General features: G+C 45.7%; 1 protein-coding gene across 1 annotated transcript in view; it reads left to right on the top strand.

Annotated features, from left to right (window-relative positions):
• Positions 1-12,742, top strand: part of slit3 (slit homolog 3 (Drosophila)) — a 265,217-nt gene that overhangs the window by 18,309 nt on the left and 234,166 nt on the right. Inside the window, 2 exon segments of the mRNA XM_030396867.1 lie at positions 6,523-6,594; positions 10,655-10,726. Of these exon segments, the coding sequence (XP_030252727.1) occupies positions 6,523-6,594; positions 10,655-10,726 (144 nt within the window).

Raw genomic sequence — 12,742 nt, 5'->3', positions numbered from 1 at the left:
GAGCAATTAGGCAAATGCTATATTTACCTAATAGGCCTGTATATGGCTATAGGGGAAACAAGTCTCCATAAAATAGAGTTTCCCATCCTAATGAGGGAATTCAGGGCAGCAGAGAACGTAAGTGCCCTATCCAAGGAGTCGAATTTTGTAATTACTGAATATTTACGAGGCTAAATAATAGAGTAATCGTGAGCTGACTTGCCAGTAACAAGCAGCAAGACTCCGATTTGTTGCACAAGCAACGCGACGACGAGATGTTTCACCGGTGCGGACATGACTACACGTAGAGATTAAACAGCTGAAGGAATTCGGCAAGTTCTGGACAATTGTTAGTCATTGATCATGTGAAGCAGTAAATAAAAAAAGGTGATGTGACTCACAATTCGCTATTGTCTCCCATGTCTCTCTGAATCAGAGTTGGGGAATGCTGAACTTTTAAAGCTTTGCAATAACGAGACATCAGAGATACGAGAAGTCCAGCAAAAACCTTTGAGATTGTTTAAAGCTGCGCAAAAGGGGATTTGTTTTAATTTGAAAAACACCGTAAATTGGAAACAAAAAACACAGCACATGGATAATTACTCAAACACACACACATTGCTAAAGGATGTTGATGAAGGTTCTCATTCATCCAGTGTTAAAGGACAGCTTCGCAATTTTTAAGTCTATCTCGAAACGATAGTCACATGGTGATAGTTACATTGAAAGGTCTTTGGTTCACTGTAGTTGTTTCTTCTCACGCTTTCATCCAAGAGGCATCTTCAGTTCTAACTAACTGGAGGAGCTGCAGGCTTTTAAACCCTGCGTGGGAGTGTCCTTACATAGTGTATGAATGTCCTTACAAAGTGTGGGAGTGTCGTTACAGAGTGTGGTAGTGTCCTTACATAGTATTGGAGTGCCCTTACATAGTATTGGAGTGCCCTTACATAGTGTGGGAGTGTCCTTACATAGTGTGGGAGTGTCCTTACATAGTGTGGGAGTGTCGTTACATAGTGTGGTAGTGTCGTTACATAGTGTGGTAGTGTCCTTACAGAGTGTGGGAGTGTCGTTACAGAGTGTGGGAGTGTCCTCACATAGCGTGGTAGTGTCCTTACTTAGTGTGGGAGTGTCGTTACATAGTGTGGTAGTGTCCTTACAGAGTATTGGAGTGTCCTTACATAGTGTGGGAGTGTCCTCACATAGCGTGGTAGTGTCCTTACTTAGTGTGGGAGTGTCCTTACAGAGTGTGGGAGTGTCCTTACAGAGTGTGGGAGTGTTAAGGACACGTGTGAGCTCTGAGGCCATGTCCACACGTACCAAAACGATCTTTTTCCCCCGTCTTCCTCGGCATCGTTCCTTGGCATATTTGCATCCAAATGGATCCCTTTCAAACGACTCAACATGCTTTAGTTCATATTCCAGCCTATAGGTGGCGCTTGAAATTCACCAAAAAATGGAGAAGAAGAGACGGAGCATGCGCATAAAGCTTGCGTGCTGTAAACAAACAGACAGTAGAAGGAGAAGAAGAAGATGAAAATGTCTAGTCGGTTGTCCGTAATCCTTTTCTTGCTCAGCGTCGTGGCAGAGAGCAGAATATTTTGTCCTAGTAACCCTGATAGGCTCAATATCTTCTGTAGCACGGACACAAGCATGTAGTCCGCCATTGTTGTTGTTGTTGTTATGAGACGTCGCGGGGTTAAGAGGTCGAAGGCTAGAGGTTGAGGGGTGGGGCTATGACGTCATCGATACGCAAAATATGTGGATTCACCGTCCACATGAGAACGCAAAAGCGGCGTTTTCGACCAGGTTTCAAAAAAGTGCGTTTACAGGATCCCTTTGGACAATCAGCCAAAACGATGCAAAACCTGCGTTTACACACAGAAGCGTTTCCACGTGGATGGCCCCTGAGTTTCAGAGTCGTTAGGCCCCCTTGCTAAGGCCAGGTGAGCCCAGGTGTGAACGGTTGTTCAGCTGTCTGGGGAGGGAACTCAGTGCAGCATTGTAGGTGGGTGATAAGTAATCTCTAAGGCAAAACAGTCCAGAAGTCACAATAAGTCACAGTATAGTTACTGTTCGTCAGCCGGCTTTATTTTGAAAGTCTTGGACTAAACATGTGGTTGTCAGCAAACATCTAAACCTGATATTTTATTTTCCAAAACCTCCTCTCCTTCTGTTTTCCGCCTTCGTGCTCGTGTAGAAGAATCCACTGACAGCATCGAGTTACTGCTGATGTTCCTGCTGCTCGTCCGCCTCGTCGTATCTGACCGGCTGCACTCAGCAGAGTGTGACTCCTCGTCTGCTCTCAGCTGTCCTAATTGACGTTAAGGGCTCTTTCAGTCTTCATCCTCAAGTGGCCCAAATGTGTGTATGTGTGTGTGTGTGTGTGTGTGTGTGTGTGTGTCAGGCCTATAATAACTATAATCACCGCTGGCTTCATGCAGCTTCCCTCCTCACTCTGCTTTAACCAGACCGGCCGATAAAAATACACTCCCAGCACAAACTACGCCGAGGAGTGGAAATATGTTTATGCATGTGTGTGTTTTTTTTTTGCGTTTTAAAAGTGCGTTTTTGTTTGAACTAAAACCAAACTTGTGCGAAACCATAGTGGATGAAGATTATGTACAGTCTGTCAGACAATGTTACAGGTTTTATCCATGTGTGTAACAGAGAAAGAGAGAAAACCTTTATTCTATTCTGTGCATCCTGTGTGTGTGTGTGTGTGTGTGTGTGTGTTTGCGTGTGGCGGGGCAGCAGCTCGTTTCATGTGGTTGGTGATAAACTGCTGTGACATTTCCCCACTCTAAATCTCTTAAAGAAACTGGGGAGGAGATGGCTTGGGAAAGAGAAGATAGAGTCTGAGAAAGTACACACTCAGATGCACACGCACACACACACACACACACACACACACACACACACACACACACACACGCATTGTTGCATATGATACCAAGGGATGGACAAAGGCATACATGGTCACACAGAGTGCAGCCTTTAGCCTTATCTGTAGTCAAATAGGTATTACTGTTACTTAGCAGACAACTACACACACACACACACACACACACACGCACGCAGAAAATGCCTACGCTCTCTTAAGCCTCACACTCGTCCCATGGGAAACGTTTGCATGTCGTTTAAGGCTCCTTACATTCTTCCCAGGGCGGCTAACGGCTGCAGACTGAGTGTCTCTTAATGCCCTTAATGCCACATACAGACTGGTAATTATCACTAATTAACCCTGTGAAAACACTTGACCATTACATCTAATCAGACTTCTGTTAAACACCTCAACAAGGACCGCATGATTGCGATGTTATACCTCGTTATTCTGCGACATATTTATTGTTAAATGAGAAATACAGGATACAGGAGGCTGTGCACGTGATGTCACAGCGGGCAGACGTCGCCATGGTTACAACTACTGACAGTCAAGAGTGTTAATACCAGGGTATTATAATTTTTTTCTTCACTTTTTATCACATTTATGTACATTGTATTATGCTGTAAACATCTAAAATTATATTTTATAAAAGCAAAAACTTCAGAAATTAATTATCCAGTCTGATCCCAATTTTGTGAAAGACACAGAGTTATAATGTCAAGCACTTTCAAGCACTTAAACTAAAATCCAAGCGCCTTTCCGACCTTGAAAACACAACATTGAAATTCAAGCACTTTCAAGGATTTCAAGCACCCGTACGAACCCTGCAATACTGATCGGGCGCTGCGATCTAATCGTTCAGATTGAATGCTGCGAAGTTCAGTTGCTTTACTTGACGTTGCACATCCTGCGATGTCGATGCTGCACGGTGCCCCCCTCAACCGTGTCAGGTGTGTTCAGGTGTGTTCTGTGTGTCGTGCACCTCCTAAATTCTTATCCGACCTCATTTTAGCGCCTCACTCCACCCATTTCAATCTTGTTAAAGCTGCTCTAAGTGTTGTTTTAGCTAACTTCTCGTCTGTTTTGCACGTAGCAGCCTCCTCCCTCGTCTCTTCACCTTCACTCTGGACCGTCTCCTTGTGGAGCTCTCGGTCCTGATTGGATAAAAAAAAAATTATTTTCCCATCTCTTAGTGCTCCAGCCGGGGGAGGAGATATATGAGTTACTAGCAAAACACTCTGCAACAGCCATTACCGTTGGAATACAGAGCTATTGAACACTTATCTTAATAAGAAAATAACGCTTACAGCAGCTTTGAGTCAGGGCAGGCGGGCCGTCCCAGCTTGTCCCTGCGTGCACACTCAACGCGCAACACTTAGCGTAATATGTCTGGCAGCTCTCGCGTCGCAAGATATATTCCAGATTGCGGCGAAATTGAGTAATTCCAAACAAATTTGGACGTAGGTGAAAACTTGTGCTCGATATTGAACTCTTGGCTGGGAAACGTTTCATGTGGTTTCACCCGTTGTGTGTAAACAACAAGTGAAGTTAATATCCCCTGAAGTATTTCCTGATTTGCTCGCGGAGGCCAGAGCGCTCTGTGTTTGCCACGAGGTAGCGTGACATCATCGCACGTTTTCCCTTTTTTAATGGATGCTAAAGCTTTTTCGAATATGGTCGAGTGAAGCTGTTATTAGACGCACCAGGCCCCCGCACACATGAAATCGATACTTGTTTTCTCCCTTTTCTCCATCTCCCCGTCGATGAGTAATGCCTGATACAGACCAATATAAAAACAATACCTCATCCCGACGATATGCCAGTATCGACTCCCCGCACCATGTGTTTGGCTCCGGATCCGCTTTGCCTCTCGAAAAAACCTCTTTCAGTAAATCAGCGTGCGGTTGATCTCTCGTTGGGACAAATAAACTCTGATAGTTACTCACAGTTATGTCTCCGTGCAGCTTCGCCTCGGAGTTTACGAGATATGCTTTTTCTGTCGGGACGGAGAGAGTACAGCGCGACTAGAATAAACACGGTGGTTTTACGCCGGCTCGGCTGTAATTTATGACTGATGAGGCCCGAGTCTGAGCCGTGCACGTTTACATGCGTGTTAGAGTATTCTTGCTACCAGCGCGTAACTCTGTACCTTTGTTCCTGACACTGCTCGCCAGCGCTACGTATCGTCTTTACAGTATGAACCGTATTTTTTTGGTGCCTGGCGTTCGTTTTAAGCGCCGTGTGTTTGCACTCGTGTGCGTTTGTGTGTATAAACTTGATTAAGCACGCTGGTTTGTCGGAAGCTGATGGATGTTTATTTTTTTTATCCGTGTATTTATTTTCCCCCAGATGTGTTCGGTGGGTGTCCTGATTCCATTAGATACGTTTCCTCCTGCGATCACGCGCACAGAAGTTGTCATTTTTCACGATGCGAGCAGAGCAAATATAAAGTCGGGATTCAAAAATGGACAGAAATGCAGTTGACGCCCTTAATTTTTATATTAAAATACGAGCAAACGCCCTTTAAAATGTCCTTGAATGCATCTTTTTGTGAGCTCGTGTTTCAGTCCAACAGATTTGTGTCCTGTGTGTGTGTGTGTGTGTGTTTATTCAAAGAGTCGGTATGACATACGGATTAATGGCTGCACTCCAGCCGCACGTCTAAACATTATCACTGAAAGAAGACTTAAAGGAAGGCGGCGCTGAAACAATCCAAAGTCCACGTGGCGGCCGGACGTCGTCTCGTTTGATGCGGCCTCTTCAGGCTTCCTCTGCTATCGCTGCCTCTCTCTAACATCTCTCTTACTCAATCCATCTTGTCATCGTGGGTCTCTTCATCTCTCTCGCTGCCTCCTCCTTTTCTTTCCTCCGACGTTTTCCCTTCGATCTCCCCCTCTCCTCTCCTCTCCTCTCCTCTCCCTCTCAGGAGATGTCACTCTTAACATCCTCAGACTGGAGAATATAAACACACATATCTTTACTCTCTCCCATCTGGAAAACCTTAAATCGCCCCCAAAAAACATGACAACAGAGACAAAGCGGAGAAGAAAAAGAAAAAGAGGAATATTCATTACGCTGGGAACGCCGCCGGAAAGCCAGGCGAGGAGAAGCTCTCCGCCGAGGGGCTGAGGAGGGACGGCTTGTTAATTGTTTGTTTTGGCTCGCGTCTTCGTGACGTTTGTGAAACGCCGCACGTCTAAAAAGTTTCTAAACTTTTTGTCTCACGCCAGATTGGTTTGTCCGGAGTAATGATCGGTTGTTTATACAGCCAGGTTTTTAAAAGAGCAAGTGTCTCTGTCGATGTTTGAAATGTCTTTATTTCGATCTGGCAGGCGGCCGCTTTCTCTGTTTCCACCGTCCAGTAAATGAGATTTATCTGGCGTTTCTTGCTTTGGCTTCGGGACGAGGTCAGCTTGGAGCGCCCGGCTGTAGATATTTAATCACAGTTACATGCTCGTCCCTCAGTTTGATATTCAAATTAAAGCATTTTTAGGACAGCTGCGACTGCTTCACGTTACCGATGATTCTCCTTTCACACTGGATGTTATTTCTCTCTCGTCCGCTGGGTTTTTTTCTTTTGACTGGTGGGTTTTGTTGTAGATGTGATAATAACTGCAGCTGTCCGTCTCTTCTTTGTGTCTTCATGTCCGTCTCTACAGTCACCTGGAGGACAACCAGATCAGTGTGGTGGAGCGAGGAGCCTTTCAGGACCTCCGACTGCTGGAGAGGCTGTAAGTACGCCGTCCTAACCTGCTACCTGGGGGAAAAAAAAGACGCACTCGTACGAACGTAAAGTATTTCAGGCACGTAAAAACCAACCAGGGCTGCAAAAAGGTGTCGACGGAATAGACGCACATGCACGCAAATACTCGCACAAAGACACAAAACGGGCGTACCTGGATGAAACCCAAATCCATCCACTTCACACACACGCGTGGAATCTCTCATAGATATCACCTAGCTCAATGTGTGTGTGTGTGTGTCAGCTCACACCGAGGCTCTAGTCAATAGACTCGAGGTGTCAGCGCACAACACAACACTTCCCACACACACACACCTGCATGTTTATGAGTGTGTGCCGGAGGGATGACAGTGCATCCATGTTTCTGCTGCACACGCTGTTTTTCATGACAACGTCTCCTAAATAAACAGCCGTGGCGTTCTGATGACATCACACACCTAATCGTGGCCGTGTTAGCGATCTTTAGCATTTATAAACTCGCTTTCTCAGCTCTTTATTAACTATTTCAGCTCGTTAGAGTTTTTAATTTCCCCTCGTCTTTCCACAGCGCACCTCCACAGTCTCATTAGTAATTCATTTTCCATACTAGTTTAAAGATTTGTGAGAGTGAGAGGGAGAAGCAGATGCTGTCACTTAAAGGGACAGTTCCCCTCAGAATCAGAGATGTTTTTCCCTGCACACGTCACGATTGTTTTGGTGTGAGTTTCCTGGTTTTGGAGTCATCAGCTGTAGAGACGTCGGCCTTCTCTCGGCTTGTGGTGCTCTCAGTGACAAGCTGCCCGAACTACACCCATCAATTATATCGCCGCCGTCGGGAAGCGTGCATCTGCTGGAGGATGGGAAACTTTGTGCAGGATGTAAACAACAATGGTGTCCTCTTTTGGCTGTTAGCTAGCTTAGCTAGCTAGCCTCTGCACTTCCTCCTGATTGGCGGGTGTAGTAAGCGGTTCCCAACAATGTCTGTACATCATCTTGCTCATGATTTCTTGCGTTGACTTTGCTGTTGAGTTTATCAGATATCTTTTTTTTTGGTACTTCAAGTGCCACAAGGATCCAGCGCTACAGGCAAAAGGCGATGATATGTATCTTTGATTTTGGGTTGAACTGTCCCTTTAATTCAGTTCAGGTGAGGAGATGCTGAGTGGCAGCAACATGTGTGTCTTCCTAAACGGAGCTCGCACTTCCAGTAGAAAGTGAGCGGTGATGGGCTGCTCTAGTCTGTAACGTGGTGTGTCAGGAGGGGTCAGAGGTCACAGGGCGGGATTTAAAATCTTAACTTTATGTGCAAACTTGATTCAGTCTCGTTTGTGCGTCCGTGTCGAGTTCATCGCGGTTATCACAGGCGGCGTTTCGTACTTGGGGAGGAAACTAAGAAGCTTCTGCTGCGGCGACGACAACAACTTGATTCTCTTTTTTTTTTTTTTACCTCGCTGACAGTGAAACGCTTCTTAACATGCTTCGCTGACAGCTCCTCTGATGTCGTGCCTGTCAGGGTGAGAGTTGAGGGTTGAGGGGTCGCGGCGCTGAGTCCGTGTGATTTACGGCGCCGCGATGTGAAAAACACGGAGCTTAGCTGGTCGTCTCTTCGGGCGAGGACATTCATGCGCGTCGGCAGTTGATTTATGGAGTCGTGGGGATGGTCGTTCGGTAATTTAGGGACTCGGGGTCGGCTTGGAACGGAGAAAAAGTTATGATTAGGTGATTTTTGTTTCTGTGTAAGATTGTTGTATCGGCGGATATTTTGGAAGAAGAGCGGGGGATTTTTCAAGTAATGCGATTTTGTAATTTTGTCTTCCTGACTTCTGGATTTTGAGGTAATGGTCCAGTGAGATTAGTCCTCTCAGTGTCCAAAACCATTTCTGCTGGACGTAGAGATTCTGACTAATGGGGATAATTTTTCCAAGATTTAAAAATACAGCGCCCATGGACTTGTGGTCTGGGGATATTTCAAAGCTTCCAAGTAGAATAAACTCGTCATTATTATTTGAAAACACACAAAGGATTCTTCTCTTTAAAAACCCGTAACGGTTTAGCGAGCGAACATCTTAAAATGACTCATAAATGTAATAGAAGCCGATCGTACGCTTTGACTTTTCGTAGCAGCAGTTATTTTCTGGGAGCAGGGGTCGATTATTCCAAATGGTGGATGTCTCTTTTTTTGGACCGCGGCTCCTCTTTTCCATCGGCGAGCACAGGAGTGAAAGTCAGGGTCTTATTATCATTATCACGGGGGTTAAAAGGTCGGTGTCTGTGTCTTCTCCCGCACAGATTCTACTTAGTGACCCGGCGACCTCCTCCGCCCGCCTCCTCGCTCCGTTTTCCCCTCCACGCCTCGTTTCTCAGCCAAACGCTCGGGTAGCTTGATAACGCTTCCACTCCCTCACGTCACACCGTCCTCATCTATCTCTGCTGCAGCCAACCCCACCCACACACACGCACACGCACACACACACACACACACACACACACACGCACACACACACACACACACACGCCGCTGGTCACTCACTCCGTCTTCTTCTGCCTCTCATTCCTTTGTAAATAATTGCCATGTGTTCATTTTATAGTCAGTTCAACTTACTCCAACAATGAACGGTATTTTCGTGTAAAATACAAGAAGAGGAGCTGCTCTTTCTTTTCCCTTTAGTTGAGAATAACAGTCCCGGAGAAACAAACATGCTCCCCTTCTTCTCTGATCCTCCTCTGTGGCTCTTCCTGAGGTTTCTTCCATCGTTTTTCACCTGTTAGAAGTTATCTTTTCTCTCAACATGACAAGTTTTTTTACTCGAATCAAGGGAATGAGGACAGAAGATGTCGTTCACTGTACAGTTTGTAAAGCCTGCTGTTCAGATGTCTGTCAGTCAAATTGTCTTTTGTGTCACTTGGAATGTGACACGTGGCCAAAAAGTCAAATTTTCTACATTTTCTGCTCCGTGACCGGATAATGCGATTGTTTGCCACGTTACTGCCGAACACAGTCGTAGTTACAGCGACGTCGTTACCGTGGTTACCTGATGTAGACAGGTCGCTGATGTCTGGACACAAAAATCAGATTTGATCATCTTCGATCGGTCTGAACAACCAATCAGATGCTCTTCAACTTCTGCACAGTAGTAAAATGAGACTTTAGGCTCATAAAAAGCATCTTAAAGTTATTTTTTTGTCATTTCTCTGAAGTATTTTTAATGATACACGACTGTTTCTGTGAGCCGAACGTACCTGACACCACTTTTTAAGAATCTGAGTCGGACGAAAAACCTTTTTTCTTAAAAGAGCGTGACCTCTCACATTTATTATGTCTTTACAAATGTTAGTGGAGCAACGCAGGACAGATATGTTATCAGTTGTATTAACGAGAAAGAAATAATAAATAGGAATTCTTTGGCGAAGCTTTTGCATTTTTTGCATTTTTCCCCTCCCAGAAAAAAAACGAGTCCGCTGAGATTTGGTTTGTGTTGGCGTTTAGACACACGGTGGGTCACTCGGCACTCACGTGATCTCCTGATTGACGGGACAGTTTGAGATATTCACCCAAATATATTGTGAAAGAGTAAAAGTAGTGCTAATAAAAGTGAATCAGATTTGGCAAAGCGTTGTTTTTTTTCCACTGAAAACATCTGTCAGTGAAAGATGACTGGAGGTTACTGAGAACCCAAACTTGTTCCTCCTCTCACTCCCGGGTCAGAACACAAACAAGGACGATAGCGATAACCGGCTTCAGAGAGCTTACAGCTGGATAACCTGCACACACACACACACACACACACACACACACACACAGCACGATAACCTGCAGGTCACCATCGCAGGAAACCAGACAGACTTTCCTATGAGTTTGACCTTTGAACCGTGAACCCCGCCGACCTTCCAGGTGACGCCGTCGCTCCGGTCGGTGACAGTTCAGTCAACACAACAGCATGAATCTCGTTGATCTACGAGTGTGTGTGTGTTTGCCCTTTTCTGTTCATGCTGAGATGATTTTTACAATGTGAAGCCTTTTTAACGTGAGACGTATTTCCTTTCCTTTTTTTTTTTTTCTCCCTCCGCAGTCGACTGAACAGAAACAAACTCCAGTTCCTCCCGGAGCTTCTCTTCCAGTCCAACCCCAAACTGGGACGCCTGTGAGTACACCTTTCTTGTTTTTCCATCCCTCCATCCAGTGATTTCCTCCCGTCCTCTCCCTCTCCCCGACTCTCTCCCCTCGCCGACCCTCTCTGCGTCTCTTTTGATGTGTTACGTGATCCGTTTTGAAAACACGGCCGCGGTGCGATGTCAGAGCTTCTCATCCGCGGGGTTGAGGGTTCAAGTCCCACGCCAGGTGACGCAGTGCCGCTCTGTGCTCCTGTCGAGAGGTGAAAGAGAGTGTGCGTGTCAGATGTGTGCGACCGTGTGTGTGTGTGTGTGTGTGTGTGCGTGATTTTTAAGAGGTGAAAGTGTGCCTGCGGCGAATGTTTTGCTTGGACCTGGGCGGAATTTTTTATTCGGGAATATTGAGTTTTCCCAGAGTATTCAGAGTGTACGAGCGGGTCACGGTGATGCTGAGACGACTCCCACTCGCTCCGCTCCTCTTTCGTTTTCATCTCACATTCCCGGACTCGCTCTCTTGCTCCTCTCTTCGTGGGTTTCAGTCCCATCTGAGCTCCCACCCTGTCCTCTGGTTCTCTCCCCCGTGTGCTCCCTCCGTCTGCAGAGAGGCTCCGTCAGCTCAGGTTGAAGGTTGAAACACCTTCTAAACTTTATGTATGTTTGTATTGGGCTGCTTTCAAGTAAAGCCAGAGGTAGAGCCGGTGTGTGTGTGTGTGTGTGTGTGTGTGTGTGTGTGTGTGTGTTGTAAGGTGTGAGGACAGGGGATACCAGCACTGGGACATTAAACTTCTCACTTCTCTCACTCTCTTTTATAATCTTTCCATGAGGCAGAACAGCTCTGGAAGCTTCTGTAACCTTTTTTTCATTTTTTGTTGTTTTTGCTTTTGACGGTCGAATATCCAAAAACTCGCTTCCTGCGGCTTTTGAAAAGCAGGTCTCCAAAAGTTCGCCGCTTCACGAAACGCACCAGTGAAGTGTTGCGGTATCCTCGTGCCTTGAAAGCTTTGCAGGAAGCAGCAGATTAAGTGGTTTTTACCGGCGGAGCAGGAGTGTTGTGAACACACCGATCGCTCGGACCGAAGCAGGAGCGTCTGAGGTTATTTCCATTGAAATCCGTTCTGCTGTAGCCGCTTTAAGCTGCTTAAAAGTCCGAGGTCGCCGTCCCTTTGTGGAGGAGGCGCTCACAAACTTTTAACAGCCGCCTCTCAAGCCGACAGGAAGTGTTTGATACACAGCAAGAATATCTGTGAAGGTAAAAGGTCGCTGAGGACATCTGGACAAATGTTACCTGTCAGTGTGCACATCGTCTCATCTGTCAACAGTTTGCCTCTGCCAGCATTAACATCTTATCGAAAGTAGATAATAGATAAAAAAAAACTGCATATTTTGGGGTTTTCAGATAAACTGACGGGTGAGAGGCTCTTTCTCTGGGTTCAGGTGATTCCTCTTTGTCTTTGCTGAAAAGAAAACCTCCTATAACCTCCTTGAATTATTTGAAAAGTGCACGTCTTATTGCTTCTCGTTTCTACAGTTACAAAATGCTCTCGTGCAAAATATCTATAATCTGTCAGATTTCCTCCACGTCTTTTCTCCTCAGAATTAAAAGAAAGACTGAAGGAATGTAGAAACCCAACAAGAGCAACAAATACGATCGTAATAATGATGGTTTATGATGACAATAAATAAACTTGTATTTAATGTCGCGCTCTCTTGTGTTGGCAGAATGAAAGCCACAGAAATATTAAAAATCCTCTCTGGGGGGGTGCAGACTGTGTGTTTTATATCACGGTCGACTGTTACGACTGAAAACAATTGTCACGTGCGTCATCTGAGGCTTCGCGGGATGAAACGCAGCCGGACCTCCTCGTGTGGACGCGCGGGACACACACAGCGACAGATGCAAACGATAAAAAACACAATAAACTCCAACGCGCGTATTAACGGCGCGTCACTGCAACATGTCACGTATCAAAACACATATTCAGGTGTTTCATAATCACCTCTTCATACTTTTAAAGCTTGGCAGGATGAATCCAGGTTATTAAATTTTA

Source organism: Sparus aurata, chromosome 18 (genome assembly GCF_900880675.1).
Source record: "Sparus aurata chromosome 18, fSpaAur1.1, whole genome shotgun sequence".
Classification (NCBI taxonomy): Eukaryota; Metazoa; Chordata; class Actinopteri; order Spariformes; family Sparidae; genus Sparus; species Sparus aurata.
The sequence above is the reverse complement of the archived record's forward strand: the minus strand, read 5'-3'. Positions and strand labels throughout refer to the sequence as shown.